General features: G+C 44.2%; 1 protein-coding gene across 1 annotated transcript; it reads right to left on the reverse strand.

Annotated features, from left to right (window-relative positions):
• Positions 1–15,423: 15,423 nt before the first annotated feature.
• INHBB (inhibin subunit beta B) lies at positions 15,424–19,784 on the reverse strand. Its single transcript, XM_026082214.1, has 2 exons — positions 19,393–19,784; positions 15,424–16,730 (listed from the first exon to the last, which is right to left on the reverse strand). The coding sequence occupies exons 1-2, from the start codon at positions 19,577–19,579 to the stop codon at positions 15,955–15,957; spliced, it is 963 nt and encodes a 320-aa protein (XP_025937999.1). The 5' UTR covers positions 19,580–19,784; the 3' UTR covers positions 15,424–15,954.
• Positions 19,785–19,790: the final 6 nt, after the last annotated feature.

Genomic DNA, 19,790 nt, shown 5'->3' on the forward strand with positions numbered 1-19,790 from the left:
CTCTACATCACACTGGCTTTTTACTGCAAAAGAAATAATTAACGTTATTATCTGCGCTAAAGCAATGCCCATACCAGGCTTCTGCTTTCCTCAAAGTACCCTCATACATAGGTCTTAGGCAGGCAAACACAATCCCCCCCCCACACACACACACTTCAGGCCTGCTTCTAAACCCATTACATCAATGTCAAAGAGGAACTAGTCTAGCAGAGGCAAAAACAGTGTAAAACAAGCCCAGTTGGAGTAAGAATCGGACCCTTCATTTTAATTTCTGCATAGCCCTTTCCCTCCTCCCCCACCAGCCTCAACACTCCAAGTTCAAGGCAAATGCTTGCAATATTTCTGTGTTATCCTCAGTAATGCGACAAGAGTAATTACAGAGTCCAGGGAAGCTAAGTAACACTGCTGAAACAGTGGGTGGTCTAATGGCTTGAATAGCTTCTGTGCACTTATGTGGTGGTGGGAGTCCCCCAGACCCCCACTTTGTACCCTAGGTAATTCAGCTGCTCTCTGCAACACTGGCCTTTTTGTCTGGGACATCTTGGCACCAGGACCGCTTAACTGAGCTGAGACATACCCAAGTTCTTTCAGGTGGTCTGCAAAGTTAACTCACTCTTTAAGAGTTTGTCCTTGGTATCCACCAGATTTCTTTTATTCTTCACTTCAGTCAAAAGCTCTAGGCTGAAACATACTGAACACTTTGCAAGGAAAAGCTGCTCAGAGACAGCTATTCCAGGTGCACAGGTTTTTGCCGAGTACAACATTATTTGGGGTACTCCCTAAAAAAATCTACTTTTACAGTAAAAGAGCCATTTGCCATGTGTAATGCAATGAAATACTTTGCCACAGAAAAGTCTGGTCTAAACATGTTGTTGGCCAATAAAAGGGGGGAAACACGCTGCCAGTAAACATTTGCGTGGTATGTCTTTGAAGGCTTCAAGGCAGACTAAATGGAATAATTGTGAAGATGTATTATTTATAATACAACAAATCTTCCCCACAAGATATCGGTCTCCATTAATCTAGTACCCAAGTGCTTTTAAGTGCATTTTTTAAATGTGTTTACCCTGCTAAGGGAGTTATGTTTTATTATCTCCATTTTGCATTTGGGGAATTGAGGTACTGGAAGATTAATAGATTTGCTCGAGGTTACATAGCAAATCTCCAGCAAAGCACAAACGCAGACCAAGTGTCCCAGATTGTTCTTCTCCATTGGATGTATCCATCAATATGCCAGGGCACATTAAAACATCAAAGATCTCTTGTGATGTGACGTGACTTTTTCCTGTATTTATACATATTTAAAAAAAAAAAAGAAAGGAAAAAAAAAAAAGAGGCCTCTCATGAGGAAGCAACATCACATTAGAGTCAACAGAAGTTCATCCATTTACACCAAAGCTGAAGAGAGAGCTGGAGCCATAGTGGGAATATCCTTATTTTTCCAGCTATCTAGTGCACTCAACCCAAATTCACAAATACCCTTTTACCGATGAATACTGCTGTCTGGCAAATGACCTATTCATTGATAAAAATTCACTGATACTGTCTTATATTTCACATACTACCATCTGAAGTCAGATATTGTTTCATGTCTCCCTGAAGCTTACTGGAGCTGCTGAGGGGTTCAGCTTTTTAAAATCTGCCCACAAACTGAAGTTGCTAAACGTGGATTTAGGGTTTTTTATGGGACAATGGTTTTCTGGATTTGTCAGTTTGGTTTTGATCTTGACCTATCTAAATAAGGAGAAAACATCTGAATCCTTCACAATGCTCTACAGCAGCAAGCCTTTTGAGTGACTGGTTTCATGGGACTCAGAGTAGGAGAAAACTTCTCCCCATGCCTCCTTCACCTGCCCTGCTCTCTACTGAGTCAGTCTTCCTGGAGACTGGGACCTGTACTGGTCTTCACCCCATGGTGGAGTCTGGAGACCTGGGAACATTGCAAGCCCCTTCCTCCCATTCCCCAACTGCCAGCCCAGACCCCTCACCCAGTCCTTCCTGGGAGGAAAAGATCCCTACTAGCTCAATTCAAACAATGTTGCTTTCAAGAGGATGAATCTGAGGTTTCCATTAATTTCCAAATCTCCAGTTTAAACTTAAATATAAATGGAATTTGAGTGATAGCAACTGGAACAGAATAATTGGACTGTGCCTGCAGATACCCACACATGCTCTTGTCAGTATGTTAAAGGAGATGCCATAAAACCTCTGTGTCTCACCACAAAAGTAAAAAAGAACAACCAAGGGCTTTGCCTAAAGGAACTTGCCTGGGGAAGGTAGTCATGGGAGCCTGAATTATTCATTTTCAAGATCAAAAACTCCCTTCAGTGCAGCAAAGTGAGTTGCACTGAAGGTGTTCTGTGGAAAATTTATGAGACTGGTGAGCTGTTTCTTGTCAACATGGACTGTGCGTCCACTTTAGCTCACACTGCAGTCAATGGAAAAGCTCCCATCCTTCTTCGAGAACAGGGTCTTGGTAAGTTTGCTCTGTGAGTCATCACATTTAAGTCAGCCTTGCTACTAGAGCAAGCAAGATTTGATTCTCATTGAGAAGCTGCCCCATCAAACAGCGAACGTCAAAAAATATATATTTTTTTTGAGCAGAACACATTTAGCAAGTAGGCAGTACTTCTTGGGGCAGTGGCTGGTCGTCTTTTCCATTTAAGATTAGGGCTACACATATGTAAAGAGCAACTATGCAACTCCAGGCTACTCGGTGCCTCAGCTCCCTTTGAATAAGGCTTCCTCAGGGAGGGGAGGCGGTTACGAGGCGAAATACAATAAAGACTCTGAGGAACTCAGATATCCTTATCCTTCTTCATCAAGGTAAGCACCACATGCAGAACATAATGGTCTGCCTCCAGCACAGAATCTATGCCCCCCATTAAAAGATTATTCAGTGTCAAATGTTCACTAGGGTTTTGAACAGCCAAACAATGAATTTTCCCACCGTCTCTCCTGCTAATGAGTGAATAAAGAATCCCCTAGGGAATTTCCCTTCATCTGCTCACGAGTGCCACTTTGCTAGTCACATTTATCTGACAAATCTTACAGATGGCTTGGCACAAGCTTGCAACAAGCACACCATCTTTGGAGCTTGGATTGGCCGCCCGAGCCACATAACACTTTCTGTGTTGAACTGGGCAAGCCCACAGGAGTGCCCATGCAAGCAATTGCTCCTGGAGAGATATACTTCACAAATTTAAAACTTCATCATGTACAATCTCAGCAGAAGACACTGATGAAGAAAATGGCATTTCCCTCATTGCAGCCACCACGAGAGAAACAGTCTCTCATCACAGAAGAAATTGTGTTCTGACCCAGACAGAAAGATATCCCAGAAAATTACTTCCATTGAGTCATTTTCCTGCTGTTATTGTGCTGAATGCCTTTTTGTTAAAGATGAGTTTTCAGCCTTAAAATAATGGAGGAAGAGATATATAAAGATCCATCTGCAGAACACATTTTAGAGAGATTTTTGTTTGTTTTCCAACATTGTCTGTGCAATGTTGGTTGAGTCGTTCAAGCTCTTTCCAGATGTGTACTCTCCTCTTGTGCTATGTACCCAATTCTAATTCCAGTTTGAAAGCTGTTTGACTCAGGCAAATGAATAGCAGGATTTAAAAGCAGATACAAATAGTAAAACTAGGGCTTTGTACAATCCCATAGGTACTATAGATGGGACTGTCCAAACACAGACCCTTCTAATCCACCCAAAAATGCCCTTAAGACCTGTTCAGAGTCAGACTTAAACCCATAAAATCCAGGAAATTCAGAGATAAGCCTGGATATCTGGACTGATATTCTGTCCTCAGTTCACCTTACTTGGTAAATGCTAATGAATGCATTTGTTTATTCCCTACAGTTCTATGCAGGGAATATCAACAATCTGATATTATGGGAGGAGGTGAAATTTTTTCCTCCTGTATGTCTGTGTGTAGGAGTTGCTCAATATAATTTATTCTCTTTCACAATAAGACTTTACAGCTCCTCAATCCTTTCAGAACTCTGAAGCTATGCAGGGTCTGTCTTGGAAAGCTTTGGAGAAGAGGCCTCTAAGGAAAGTCAGTTATTACAGGAAATAGGGCCGATTTTCAGTATTCCACAGTCTCTCCCCTCCATTAATGGTAAGCTAGTATTCCTGTACAAAACAGCATCCAGATGGGTTTCACCAGGGATTTGAACCCAGGCCTTTTAGAGGCAACAACCTAACACTAAGTCCTCTAGTCAAGAGCTGAGGAGAACTGGAGTAACTGGAGTATGCAACACCTGTGGAGCAATGACTTATGTCAGCCTGCCATACCAGCTGGCACAGCCGGGTTGCCACGTTGGGTAAGAGCATAAGAATGGCCATACGGATCCACCTAGCCCAGCATTCGGTCTCCTGTACTGGTCATATTCCTAGAAAATAGTAAAAGCAAGGCAACTACTTATGCTATTTCCCTCACATTTCTGCTAGCCTCCAGCTATTTTCAAATCAAGGTATTTCCTAAGCCAGATGTGGTTTCTAGCTACTTAGTAATCCTCCACGCATTTCTTTACGCAAACCTGTCCAGTCACCCCTTGAACCTTTACAAGCTTTAGCCTCCACAGCAACCTCTGGTAGCGAACTCCACACGTCCACTACCAGTCGCATGAAGAACAGCCCCTTTCGTTTACTTTGAGTCTGGCTTCTTCTAGTTCTTTTAATGACCTTAATTCTTGTACGGAAAGAGAAAAAACAGCTAGTGCCCACCTTGGCACTTCCCCTGTCGCCTTGCAGAATTCTCTCCTACCCCACCTAAATCCCTTCTTTTCAGGCTGAAGCACCTCAGCCCATTTCCTCATGTGGAAGCCATTCTGATCATCATTTTTATCTTTTCTCTGAACTATTCCAAGTTCCACTACATTTGAGATGAGCAATCCAGAACTGCATGTGGTATTCAAGGTACTGACAAATATGACTGAAGTATAAAACCATTTCCTTCTCCTTTCCTTTTGGGCTCCCATTATGACCTTTCACTTTACACTCAGGAAGCACCATCTTTCCCACATTATAAGCAATAGAAAGAAGCAGCTAAAAGGCTTGTCCTTCATTTTATAGCAAGTCTGTGAAGCAGCAGGGAAGTACACTAAAATCTCCAGATCCTATTCTGATACTGAAGAATCCAGTGATGTTGAGCCTCAGTCCTGGTGACTTGGCTAAATTCCAGCCTGGATAAAGTTCACTTGAAAATTTTAAATGAATGAAGCAGCCTCAAATTCTGTTTTTAAATTATGTGCAACAGTACTTTTTCATCCCATCAATAATAGGTACCATGACTGAGAGAGAATTCAGGTCCTCCTATGTCCAGGAACGTGCCTGTATCCAAACTGCGTGTTCAGAAGATGTACTCTTTCAGAACAATGCAAGTCTCGTAGTCCTGACACCCTCAGTACAGAGCATACAACTATGAAATCAGCTTCTGGCAGAAAAGTTAAGCAAATCCATAGCTTGGTCATCTTTACACACCTAAAAAATCATCCTGCTATATACATCTTTGATACCATCAGCTCTTCTTCTCTCTCCATCCCCAGAATACACAGTATGAATAAGTTTAGCCTGAGCAAAGATTTCTACAGCAAGAGAAGGAAGATGTGGCAGAGACTCCATGAAGTCTGCTAGAGGTTTTGCTATTGCCAGCTAATTTGATGTGAAAGATATGCAGATACTACTATGATGGGCAGCCCTACAAGCCCGTAGGCTAGATAAGACTTCCATTTATGACAAAAATCATCCCTGGTAAAAATGGCACTATTCCATCAAAATCAATAAGGTTGCACCTGTGAATGCCAGCTGTGAATTGAGTCCATGGTTCTTAAATGATGTAAAGTGCTTCAGGAGGAAAGATGCTATATTTAGGTGCCATATTATTGCTATGTAGACATTTTCATAACCCCTAATTATGGGGCTTTTTTGCAAGCTCTGTAGTATTAACTGAATTGGATAAATATATAATTAGAGAGTGTTTCAACATGTACACTCTTGATGCTAGAAGCTTTATCAGCTCTTTCTTTCCTTCATGATCTGTTTTGCTTTTCTTTTAAAGCTGTTCCTATCAATTATGGCAAGACTTACTCAGAGACCCAATACAAGATCACTGTAGACATCCCAGTAGATCAGACAAGAGCTACATTTATGTTCTAAAACTCTTCTGATTTCCAGAAAGGCACCTCTGGATAGTCATTATATAACAACATTGCCAGAAGCTAAGCTGATCAGACAGAAAACCCCCAAAACAACAACACAACAGCAGCAAAAAAAAAAACACCAAACAACACTTTTCAGATATTCCCTGACCCCAAATTGTTTATAGGCTAAGGGTTCCTACTCTAACAGCTTTGACAGAAAGTCCACTGCCCAACTGTTTGCTGGATCCTGCTCCTCTCTGCTGCCAGCAGACAGAAAGTAAGACCCAAGGAAGTCCTTCATTTTCTGCAAGACTCCAAAGATGCTCAAATAGCTTAAAGGATCTCGAGATCTGAGGTAAATACGCTCCTGCCTCAAAGAACAATCAGCACTAACAAGTTACTAAATTGGTTGACAAGAAAAAAAAGCAAGTTGCCTTTTTTTCCGGCGTCCTGCCTTCTCAAATTAAAAGATATCATTAACATTTAAATCTAATCAGTACTACACTAGCAAGAAAATTAAATAAAGTAGCACCAGCATTTTCCTTTCATTTCTAGGTGTTAATGAAAGTTGTATTACTGTTTACTGCTTACCAAAAAAGAAAAATCCTTACAGAAATATATTTTTGTTTGCTTTTTTTCTGACCAGATAAGGCCAATAGATTGTCAGACTCTTTTAGATGTGTTTACAAACCTTTTTCACTTATGCCAGCTTATGCCCAGTGAGAATTCGAAAAGCTAAATTACAAGCATAAGCACTTCCAAACAGAAGTTAATAATAGAAAGAATCAAGAACACTGCTAGAGCGACACGATACGGATGCTGTATTATTAAACAAACGGCTCACAATGGTATTATGACATGAGTCATAATGCCTGATGCCATGAACATATTGCAAAGAAGAACAATAGCTGTTATCACCAGCTACAGAGATGCACAGAACACAATACTGGGAGCCCAACTGCTGACTGATCTAAAGCAGGGTTTTTGTCTTCAGGCCAACGGGATAAATTCACACCTGGTGCAAATGGGTGCAACCGAGTTGAAGCTGATGAAGCTGCAGCATCTTCAGCTAGGCTCTGATATTGCATCAGAAGTACTACAGGCTTTGCTCTGTGCAGTCTTGCAGCTTGTTTATGGCTGTAATTGACTGGGGAATTCCAATTTGGTAGGATTTTGAATCCACTTTCTACAGGTGTGGATAACTGAATCTGGCCCTACATTAACACTAACAGATTTTAAGCCTAGTAATTTGCAGAGCACATTGAATTGTTGCAATGTTCAGCATTGTCACAAGAAAGTTTGCTGTAGACAAAAAGCAGGCAGCCACGAGCATGTGGAATGGTTTGCCATCCCTTTTGTTGTTTTATCTGGTAACTGTAGACTGCAACTTATGATGCTGAAGAAAAATTACTGTAAAAGCTGGCATATTCAGCAGCCCAACAGACAAAGTGTGGACTCAAATCCCAGGGTGCACTTACATTATGTGCTTCCCATAATTAAAAGTCTATTTGTGGCTCACAAAGTAGAGAAAGTTTTCATTTGGGGTAGAAATGTATATATCGCTTTACCTTCCCTGCTCGATGCAGTAACGCAATCCAAGGAGATACGGTGCGGAGGCAATGTCCTCCGAGCTTCACAGGTTTGGAATTGTCAATGGGGGAAAATGGAGATGAGAACAATGTAAGTGGAACCCATCCATAAAATGAAACGTGGGGCTTGATTCATTGTCATGCACTGTTAAGCTAGTGATTTGGCCACTGTGGTGTGCAGCTAATATAAAGAGTCAGCTTAAATCCCATCTAAGTCTCTGTGCCTGTTGTCCCTTCAGAGGCACGCAGCTATCAGGAAACACTCAGCACAGAGACTTTGGCGGGATCCAGGCTGCCTGCGCCACCCAGCAACTCCTGGTGTAGGAAGTATGACCCGATACAGGACACGTGACCAGAGTACTGTTATATTCTGGCTATTTCTCAGCTTTCACAGCAGCGCTGGGGACCACTGGCAGCTCTCCTAAAGACAGCCTCAAGGTTGCTCTGAACTGTGCTAAAGACCAAACCAGCTTCTGAGCAATTTCAACATGCAGGTTGAGCAGAAGTGGTTTGCTGCACTCCCTCAGATGTGGAGCTGGCTGGAGCGCAGCCACATCTCAGAGCCGGCTGCCTTCTCCTCGGCTATCACCAGGGCACCTACACGCTGCATACCTAGCACAAGAGGACATACTTGGGATTAGGTACTCAAAAGTCAGGAAATCTGCTTAAAAGCGTGGTCAGTTATGCTACATCAGCTCTTATCCATTACAGTGATCCAAGAAACACGTTTTATTAGAGAGCCATTAACACAGCAGAAAGCGATTTGCTTAAAGAGAGCCTCGCAGTTTGTGTGTGTGTTTACACGTAAAACGCACGCTCACCCATGCAAACATGCCACCCTGATCAGGCCGAGCGTACACAATACATACAAAACAAATAAATACTCATGAGTCACCGATAACCACCCCGTGAGTTGCACAGCCTTACAAAATATCACTACTGAAGGTAATTCACACAACTGGATACAAAACACACACACACGCGACTCTCGCTAATACGGATAAGAGCTGTTTGTTTCCTTTCGCAAGCAGCAAGGCCTCATTTACAAAGACGCTGATTTTCCTTTTTTCCACGCGTGGCGTCCCCGCAGCTGGGGGTCGCTCCCAAAAGCGGAGAGACCCAAAAAGCGAGCCATAAAAGCCCAAGCTTGATTATAGCAAACACGGCGAGGAGACGCGGTGAAGAGGGGAGCGGGGGGGTCCGAAAGCCTGCGGTCCCCTCCAGCCCGCAGAGGCAGGAGCCCGTGACTCCCCGGCGGCCTTCGTGCCCCCCCGGGCGGTGGGGACAGCAGCTCAGCGCCCACCACGTGCCCAGCTCCCCCTGGCCCTGAGATTCGGCTTCCGGAACGCGGCGGAGCGCTCCGGCGGCCAACGCTCCCGGGTCCCGGGCAAAATGCCGAGGGACGCGATCAGCCCCCACTCGGGCAAAGCCTGGCTGCCACTGCAGCCCCCTGCCATGGCCGGTGCAGCCCAAACGCTGCCCGCTCACGTCGCCGACGCATAGGCTTGAAGTTTGCTCCCCAACCACATCTTCTTCCCCCTCGGATACAACAGCCATCTTCGTAGCACTTATGATAACACATTGCAGCAATAACGTGCAATTATCCTCAAAAACAAAGCAGGAGCTGGAGATAAAAATAACAAGCAGCGAGCGCACTTACCAGCTGGGGGAAGGAGGCGAGGTGGAACCGGCCGCAGCCGGTCGCAGCGCCACCATCTTGGGGCCACGGCTGCTGCTCCTGCCTGGTGCGAGGGGACACACAGGGCCCGAGGAGCCAAGCCGAGCCCCACACCGCCACGGGGTGGTCACTCGGGAACCACCCACCCCAGCTGGGCTCCACGAGGGCATCTGGGAGGCAGGAGCTGCCCCGCCAGCCCCCAACGCGCAGCACCTGGCAGCGCTGCCCCTTCCTTGGGCCTCCGGCCCTCATAACCAAGTCCTGGCTCGACTTCAACCGTTGGACCCAGGGAAATCAATACACCTCTTGGCTTTCCTTCTCATCCTTTTCTCTGTTTTTTTTTGTCAGATACGTCTACTTTGACTTTGCCCACGACGGACACTCAGTATTCCTAAAAACAATCTGTTTTTTACATCATTTGCAAGTTTTCACAACAGTGACTCCTGAAAACAAATTAGAGTGGAGGGAAAAAAAGAAAAAACATTTCCAAGGAGAGGGAGCCTATGAATTTGGTAAAAGTTTTGGCTTAAAATCACGAGCAGTGGATCACAAATACATGAAATCTGGTCAAATAGAAGGAAGTCATAGACACGTCTCAGGTCTTTGATGGCTTCACAGATCTCTCAGGTGATTCAGCTTGTGTGTCAAAACCTGACATCTCCGTTTTCTACAGGGGAGACTGGTTTGGAGCTGCACACTTTCAAGGAGGGCCCCTGCTGAATAGAATTGGCCAAATCAGATTAAAAAGCCCAATATCTGTGGTGAAGGCTGCAAGCTGCCTGCTCGGAGAAGCTCCACTGATGTGAACCGGGAGCTCCTTGCATGTGGTCAGGCCCTAAATTTGGTACTGGAATTTAAAAACAAATTAAGGCTCCCATGTAATATTGACTTTTTTTTTTTCCCAGAGTAAAAGTTTTTACAGCATGGAGTGTTATATACAGTGGTTACATGAGTCCAAGTAATTGTACCAATTATATAATTTGATATAATTGCACTAATTACATAAACACATAATAATGAAATATAAGTTATTCCAAGAGCTAAACTGGAAGAACATTAAAGAACCTAATTCTGCTCCCACTTATTCTAGTACAAATCAGAAACAATTCCCCTGAAATCAATGAAGTTACCCAAATAAAATTGGCTCCCAACATTATGAGAATCCAAGTAAATCCAACTGTTGGTTCAAGGGTATTCACTGCACATGAAAGCTACTGTGGTATTTCACACTGAAGGAGATTGCTAATTCCTGGCCAAATTCCAGTATATGCAAGGAGATTCCCTCTGCATTTACAACCAGTTAGGTGCCTTACTTCTTCTGATCTCTCATGCAGTATCAGCGGCTTTTGCTAAACCATTTAGCTGTTGATTTTAAAGCAAAAGAGGGATTCTTTTTAGGAATACTGAGAATGAGCTGGGCCCAGTCATGATTTCAAGAAAACCAAGTTCTGGTTTGTCTTCAGTAATACTGGTGCTACCTTGAATTAAATCTGCAGACTATAGGGCAGTTACTACAGGCTAACACAAGTATTAACAGAAACAGGCTCTCCTCTTTGACAAAAAAAAAAAAAATCCTGACCCATTTTGCAAAATGTTCCTCAACCCTTGGAAACCACTCCAAACAAAAATTATTATGAAGAAGGATTCATTCAGTTAGGGGTTTCCCTCTTATCCCATGGCAGGGGGAATGCAATAACTAATTTCGGTTGCTGACTTCATCTCGCACAAGTAACAAATCAAAGCAGGTGAGACCTGGCAATTTTGGAGCAGGTGTCTATTATGTGTGGAAATACATGATGTATGCAGAGTTAATCCACCATGTGCTCTGTTGCACCACATCGTGACAGTCACTCCTTTCACACAGTCCTCATTAACACCAGTGGGAGTTCCAGGCACAGGGACATGGTTTTTGCTTGTGCTAGAATATTTTAAAAGACGAAGAATTTCTAGCTCCAGAGCTTCAGTCTATCCCGGTGAAAGAATATAATGATTTAGCATTTACAGGACCAAATTCAAAACCTGTCAGAGGCCCCCAAGAGACATTTAACCTCGGGGGGGGGGGGGGGTCTGGACCTGACCCAGACTGTATTTTAAATACAGTACCTAGTCTAGTGTAAGGCAATGAAACTGGACTCTCAGCTTTATAAAGATGGGAATGAGAGACAGAAAAATACAGACCAAATTTTTCAAAAAGCAACCGTCGAGTTTGGGCATCTCATTTTTCAGTTTGCCTGATTTCAGATACGTAGGAGGTAGAGGTTGCAAAAGTGGAGTTCCTGCAGCCTTCCCCCTGCAAAAAAACTAGCAAGAACGGTAGCCTTGTCACATCTCTGAGAAATCAAGCCCAAATTGGGCCCTCCAAATTAAATAGCTTTTCAATTTTATTTTATTTTAGCCTTAGAAATCTGTATGACAGGTTGTTACCAGCACCAGACCTCAGGAGTACTTGGCTTTCAGCAGCATGTTCAAACCAGCAAACAATTCCACGCCTCAGAGAGCTCAGAGCATGTTCTGCTCATCTCTTTTCCAGGCACTGTTTCATATAAAAGAGGAGGATCTGGGAACCTCAATCCAGATCTTCCTGTCCCCAGGTGATGCTCTTCTTTGCATTTTGTATTTCTGCCCTGTGAACTTCAGAGTCATAGGGTCAACTGGCACAGCAGGGAAGGCAGGGGAAGAAAGCTGTGAGAAGTGCCCCTCTTTCCTACCCCCGAACCCCTCCCAGAAAAATCTCTAGCTTTAAGGGAGGTTTAAGCTTGAATTTTCTTGGGGAGCTAAGCCTCACAGGCACAAATTTACCATAATGAAAGGGAAGGACACATTAGCTGCTTCTTGGCCATTTCTCTGCACCCAAGTGATACATCGTGCATCTTTTTCCCCCAAAATGAGCCAGATGGGTTATCCAGGTCCCTCTTCCCTTCCCCAGTCAGCTCACACTGTCCATTGGGTCCATTCTGCAGCAAGGCTGCAATCACTTGTGCTGAGCATGATTATTTTATCACTAACGAAAAGGAGGAACAGCTGCACCATTTTCTACCAAGAAAAGAAGTGTTTTTTGCTGAACTCTTTGAAAGTGCTCAGGATCCCCAGCTGGTTGTGGGTTTGCAGGGGGGATGCAGGAGCATTGCTGCCTCTGCTCCTGGCTCCCCTCTCACAGCCTTTCAGTGGTGGGCAGCCCTCTGCTCACCAGGGCCCCGTATTTAAGCTCCTCTCCAAGACATCTTGCTCTCTCCATGGGAGAATACAAGAGTCCTAATGCCTGGCATGGGGCTTGGATTTGACCCCAGAAACCAACTGCTCTCAATTAGGAACAAAATCTAACCAGGCCCAACTTCCAGGGCCTTGGATTTCAACTGAAGAGGCTTCTAAATACCCATTTTTTAAGAATGTAGCCCATTCTCATTTATAAAGACTGGGTCACATTATGTCGAACACACCTTCAGACTGAAGGCAGGCGTATTTGCCACTGATTTCAAAGGGAATTTATTGAACTCACTGATAACAAGGTTGAACCATCTGGTAGCCATGACACTGCACCACCTTGCTGAGGAAGGAGGGCTGACCAAGGGAATAAAGATAGGAGAGAAATCTGCCAGGAAATGGAATAGGAATGGTGAGCAGTGGATTTGACAATATATGTGTGGTTAGAGGTGGCAAGAAAGCTATAAAATATTCCAAAAAATTTGGTCTGGGACAAAGTTCTGAGCTGCAGGTTCTTGACACAGCTGCAACAAATTATGTCTAGAGGTTTCCTGAAACAAAGCCCTTTAATCCAAATGTCTGGATTTAAGGGGGGGTGTGGGCAGAGTTATACTTGAATTTGAATTGTAGCTAGAACCCATCATCAGTTCTATCAACTTGCTTTTTCAACACTTTCCAGGTCTCAGGGTCAGGCCTGAAGTTTGCTAGGTCAACAGAAGTCCTTCTGTCAGCTTCAATTGCACGTGGTCAAACCTCCAGGAGGAAGAATTTATCTGTGAAGAGCAATGAAATCAGTATAGAAATATATGTATAGCTGACAAGAATTTCTATGAGCATTTGTTCAAATTCTTATTTTTCAATTAGTAAAGAGGACATATTTTTACGCAAAAATATCTCCCTGGTGCCAGTTAATTTAAAAATAAATGTTCATCAGAATGAGTTTTGACGTGTTTTTCCTGGAAGTACTTTCTACATGATTTTTTATCTCTTCTAACAGATTAGGGAATGATCTAGACAACAAGTTACATTCTTCCATAGCAGGTGAACCAGGAACTTACTCTAAATTACTGATAGGTATGCGGAACACTCTTCCATATCTCCTTTTAGGTTCCCCTGGTGTTAAACAGCTGAGCTTGAGAGACCCTTAACTGACGCAGATACAAATAAGCAGATGCTTACATATATAGATGGCAAAAAAAAAAAAAAAAAGAAAAGAAAAAAAGCAGAGCACAACAGCTGAACTCTGAGACAAGGCTTTCTGCAATGACTAATATGAATACAGTCTAATGCGACAGTTCACCATCTGCACCCACACTCGGTGCGGAAAGTAACCAAGTTTCTCCAGATGTTACACACTGCAAAAAAAGCACACCCAGTTTTCAGTCTTTTTTTTTATTTATTTAAACTGTACACAAATGTAAAATACTTCAACAGCAAATCTAAGTGAAAATTGTTTGGTTTAAATTATTATGGAACAGAACCTAAAAGGAACTTTATTAAATAAACATAAAAATTGGATTTAAAGGATGCACATATTGTAATGTATTCTACAATAGTCATTTTTTCACTCTACGTTCCATGTGCGTATGGTATAGAAAAGACACTGAATAGAACAAACAGAATCCATTTTGTACCCTGAAATAATTGGTAGGCCTCGTGAAGGATTGCTCAGTATGACTACATGATATATGATGGCTTTGCCATCTCATAAAAATTATAACTAATATGTTGGCCTCTTTGGTTCCAAAATTTATGTATAATACATTTAACTGTATTCATTTTTTGCTGCTATAAAAATAACATTTTTTTCAAATGGCAGTTTTTTGACTAATCATGCAACTAAATCAGTGCAAACATTAAAAGCAATCATTCGCTTTAAAAAAGAAGCAAAAGATTTAATTTCAAGTATAAAAAAATATAAAAAAGTCATATCATAAGTCCAGTTTTGTCTAGTATGGGTCAACACTTTAAATTGCATAGCTCATGCGGCACCTGTTTACCTAGATAGTGAGCAAAGATAAGTGCACTATCAAGTACCACTTTTCAAGGCATTGAAATTTGCAAGTGCTATTATACGTGCATTCAAGCAGTTTGCAAGTGCTATGCTGTATCATTATTTTCTGATCTTTATGGCCATCCTTGACACCTCCTGGTAAGGAAATTGAAAGCACTCTCCTCTCTGCTCCTTTCCAAGACTCGTTAAAATGTTCCTCGCCTGTTATTAAATGCACTGCATTTTTCAGAATGTCTCCACTGAATTACTGTCACTCCTCTTTAGGGTTCATTGGTTTAGTCGTGGTAGCGTTTGTTTGTTTGTTTTTCCCCACGTGACGTGTCCTTGCTGAGTCCCCTGTTGAAGAACACAGATTGCAACTTTGATTTTTTGTTCTTAGAACAGTGAGAGATGCTAACGGTCAACACAGTCCAGATATGATATCAAATCCCCTTTTCCGAGACACAACAGGTACAGCCATCCACGGATTTCTAGTGGTCAGTTAAAGCATCAAATAATGCCAGCCCAGCTCGTGACTTCGTAACAGTCTGACGTTAGAAATACAGCAGTTGCTTATGTATCTGTCTCCTTTCCTCTCTCTCTCTCTCTCTCTCTCTCGCTCTCTCTGGTGTTATCACATGATTCCTTACTGGAAGTGCGGTATGAAGATGCGGGTATCTGTGATGTTTATATTTAGATAAATTTAAATTAAGAGGAAGTGATCACCTACAAAGGCAGGTGTTCTGCAGCTTCCCATTAGACCTAAGAGGTGACAGTCTTCTTTTTCTTGCCTTTTTTTTTTAAATTTTACTTCTCAGTTTGGTCATTTTGACACCTGCGTGCAAGAGTATTTTGTGTTCTCTTAGTTTGTGCTTTTGCCTGAGCAAAGGGAGCTCATTTTGGTCTGACTTTGCTCGCAGGTGGGGAAACAGCTGCTGAGCCATTCACTTGTACTGGCAGGCATTTAGTTACATTGTCACTGGTCACTGACTTCCTCTTACTTACATCCCTTTTTCAAGCTGCCTTGTGTGTGTGTGTGTGTGTCTGTGTCTGTGTGTGTATGAGCGCGTGTTTGTCTATGTGCGTGCGCGCACACGTTGTGTGTGTGTGTGTCTTTAAGATATTTCATAGCGTTAACTTATAAGTGGTAGAATATATAAGTGTCCAAGATCCACAAACTGCCACTGTCCTGACACCAAAGTGAAATGATTATTTTTTTTTTAGTCAAACTTTTCCACAGTGACTTTTCAACACTGATGCCTGGATACACAGTGAAACTTCCTCCAATACCATCTAGTACGGGAATGTTCTCTCTCTCTCCCCCCCAAAAAACACACCTTAAATCAAGCACAACCACATTCTTCCACAATCATATTGGGAACGTCCCTTTTCACAATGTTGTATTCATCATCAAAGTACAGCATTGACATTGTGCTAAGTTTGGTTGGAATGCAACAGGAGTTCACGGTGCCCGGGTTCAGCCCCCGCATTCGGTACTGATTCACTACCGCGGTGTGAAAAGAGGAAGCTGACCCTGGGACTCCCGCCAAGTAGGCCGGGCAGCTCCCTTCACAGTAATTCCCATAGTAACCTGATGGTGCTATGATCCAGTCATTCCACCCAATGAGTCTAAAGTCAATGTAAAACTGTTGCCTGCAACATAGATTGGTCCTGCCATCACACTCCAGACCTCTTTTCCGGATCCTGTGTTTGTTATCAGCTAAACGGGCTTGCACCACTAAAAAAGGCCGGTGGGATTCCTCCCCGGGGTCCACATAAATTGGCAGCACTGAATACTCTTCACAGCCCTCACATTGAACATCCAAGTTCAGTCTCCTTTCTCCTTTCTCAAACAGAGCCTGGATCGCCTCTGTCATGGGAAAAGTGTGCCAACCACTTCTTTTGAGATCAACTTTCTTTTCAACCACATTCCACTTGTTGCTAGTGTCCGGGTCTTGGAAATAGACTTTGACTCTTACTTTTCGCCTGCTGCCTTTCTCTAAGACATATGGAAGCAGCTTCAAGTAAAGCCACAGGCTGGCTTGAACGACAAACAAGTTCTGGTTCCCTTCATTCGAGATGAAGAAATAGAGGCGGACTCTAGATGAGGCCAGATCGTCTGCAAGATAAGGAGAGATCAGCAAGATTAAGTCAAAAAGAAAATGTATCTTTTGTGCAATTCTGGATTCAGAAACAACCCTAGAACRCAGCTGATCAAAAGAGCTAAAAGACTGTATCAGCCAGAAGGCATGCACTGAATCAGATATCCAGAATTTGTAATAGAAATGAATTGAAAAGGGACTTCCCACAGTAACGTTCATAATCGGGCTATAGTTGAATGTGTCAGATCTACAGAAACCAGTAAAGGCTCTCCAGAATACTGGATTTTTCYAGTCAGATAGCTTTAAAGACGTTACAACAGTACCTTGAAAAGACCAGCATTTGTACTTTCCTATCTTGTCAGTTTAAGAATAGTTTTAACTTTCAGATATACACTGATTTTCACAGGAAAAGTCTCTTTAGTAACCACTGAAACRTCAATGCCAAACTACGGATTTTGTTTCAGTTTTCACATATTCTTGTCTCAGTTTAACAGAGAGGATTCGCAAGATCGAGGGAAAAAGCATTCAATAACGAGCCTACTTGTTCAACAGATTAAGCTATCCCCCACTTAGCCTGATAGAGTAACTGCTATTAATAATTTCAACCTTTGCATTTTCCCCTGTAAAGATAAACTCACATACGAGGCAATCAAATGAAGCAGTTGCTGTCATCATAATATCGTTACTGGCTGTTCTCAATATACTTTTCAGTAACACCAGAATTAAATGAGTGAAATTATCACAGTAAACCAAATGTCACCAAATGTCTGACATAATCCATTATTTGTAAACAAAAGAGTCTGCTGCATGAAACGTTTCAGAAATACCGGTGTCCTTGCTGGAATTTTGTACTAAAAGTCCTAACTAAATTTGGCGTAGGTGATAAATGTGCAAGCTGGCCTTTCCAAGGGAGGCTGTAATTCTGGTGCTTGAATCGAACCCTCCCGATCGCTACTTAAAATTATTGCAGGAAAGGCATTTTCTCATCTGCCCTTATCTGTTTGACTTCTTTCTGTACAGAGCCAAATGTAGATCGTTCTTCCTTTTGTTTTCCTAAGAATCTTTATTATTTTTGTCAACCTCTGAATGGGATTTTTTGCGTAGTCAGTGTCCTCATTTGTTACTCTAGATGCCGTTCAAATATGCCTCCAGGGCCCATTTGGTACCTTGTAATATTTCAGGGACAAAAATTTTCACTGTGTCTGTCTATGTTTTACATAAAGTAGATTTGGAAGTGTTACAAAAGCAAGCAATTAATTGAATACCAAATGGAACTGCAAGCCTACCACAGAGCTTGTAACAATGGCCTATTAAAGCATAATAAAACCAAAAATGCATGCTCAGAAAACCTTCCGTACGTTAGTAAATACATAACTTCTTTATAAACAGTGATGACAGCGACAGAAAAAGAACAGTACAGTGTTGTTGCACCAATACACGTTACTTGTGTTGTACAAGAACGTGTGCCCATAAATTTTGTATGTGAATATAACAAGCATATGTATAATGCAACAGATCCCATAGATACTGTAAATGTACGTGCTTTGGGTGGGAGGGTAGATAAAGAAGATGAGTGGGCAGTATACAGAATAGAGAGAGATTTATTTTGTGGACAAATGATATATAGATGCCACAGGAAGACAGACAGAGAAAGAAATGAACTGAGTGGTAGACTGCTGAAGGAAAGGAGATGGGCAGACAGACAGGAGAGAGCGAATTTGCAGAGTGATGGCGTTACGGCCAGATGTGCAAAGTTCACAGACACAGCGGTTGCTGCATAAACGGATGGGAAGCTGGGCTGAAGGGATCCAGTTGACATATAACTGCAATGGCCAGATCGGATAGAGATGGCCGATACTGCGGAGGGATGGATGGCACAGTTTGTAAATGGATGGACAGAGAGGGGATAGACACGTCGTGAGTAGGAAGCTGCACACAGTGGACAGACAGGCAAGGCCACCACTGCGAACAAAAGCTAAATAAATGGGAAACGAACGGAAAGGGAGGAAAGGCACAGGAAAGTCTCAACAGACGGATGCATGCAAGGAACCAGATGAACATGCAGGGCAGACAGACGAGGCGAGGGATGCAGGAGATGGAGTGGGACAGGCGGAGGAGGGACAGTGGGACGCACAGGGCCCGAAGGCAAGCAGTGTATGCAGCCGGCAGGGTTGCGGGGGGGAAGGCAGGGGCAAGGAGGCCGGGTGACGGCAGGAGTTGCAGGGTGCAGCCGGGCACAGGGGCACACACGGAGAAGACGGAAAGGGGCAGGCAGGGCCGGGGTGAGGGGGTGCAGGGCAGAAGGGAGAGCAGGAGAGGTGGGGGACACCCAGACGAGCCCAGCAGCCAGGTGCCCATAGCGGGCAGGGGGACAGGCAGCAGGAACAGGCGAGGACGCGCAGGGGAACGGCCAGAGGTCGGGCAGGGCGACAGGCAGTGTTCGCAGGCAGGGTTCGCAGGCAGGGTCGGCAGGACGATGGACAGGGAAAGGAAAGGAGACAGGCAAGGCAGGCAGGGGTCAGGCAGGGTGACGGCCAAGGGTCGGGCAGGAGGACGGTCGGGGGGACAGGCAGGGCAGAGGCAGGGCAGACAGAGGACAGGCAGGACGGGCAGGGGGACTGGCAGGACAGGCGGGGGACAGGCGAGAGGGGCAGGGGAGCGGGGCAGGGCGGCGCCCACCTGTCTCGGCGAAGCTGATGATCTCGGAGACGGGGTCGTGGGCCGGGGGCCCGGCGCTCGCCTGCCCGTCCAGGCTGGGGATCTCCACGCGGCCGTCCTCCCGCACCTTGCCGGCGTGCAGCTTGCGCAGGGCCGTGACCATGGCCGCCTTGGGCACGGCGTGCGTGATGTTGGGCCGGTCCCGCATCTGCAGCCGGCTCAGGATGTGCCTCTTCACCGCCTCCAGGAAATCCCCGTCCACCTTGCCCGGCTCCTCGGGCCGCCGGAAGCCGCAGGAGGTGCATGTGTCCTGCGGGGAGCCGCCGGCGGGCGCCGGCGGGGTCGGGGTGGCCGCGGCGCCCAGCAGCAGCAGCCCGCAGGCCAGCAGCGCGGCCAGCACCCCCCGGCGAGCCGCCCCG

The sequence above is a fragment of the Apteryx rowi genome, unplaced genomic scaffold (assembly GCF_003343035.1).
Source record: "Apteryx rowi isolate R43461 unplaced genomic scaffold, aptRow1 scaffold_57, whole genome shotgun sequence".
Classification (NCBI taxonomy): domain Eukaryota; kingdom Metazoa; phylum Chordata; class Aves; order Apterygiformes; family Apterygidae; genus Apteryx; species Apteryx rowi.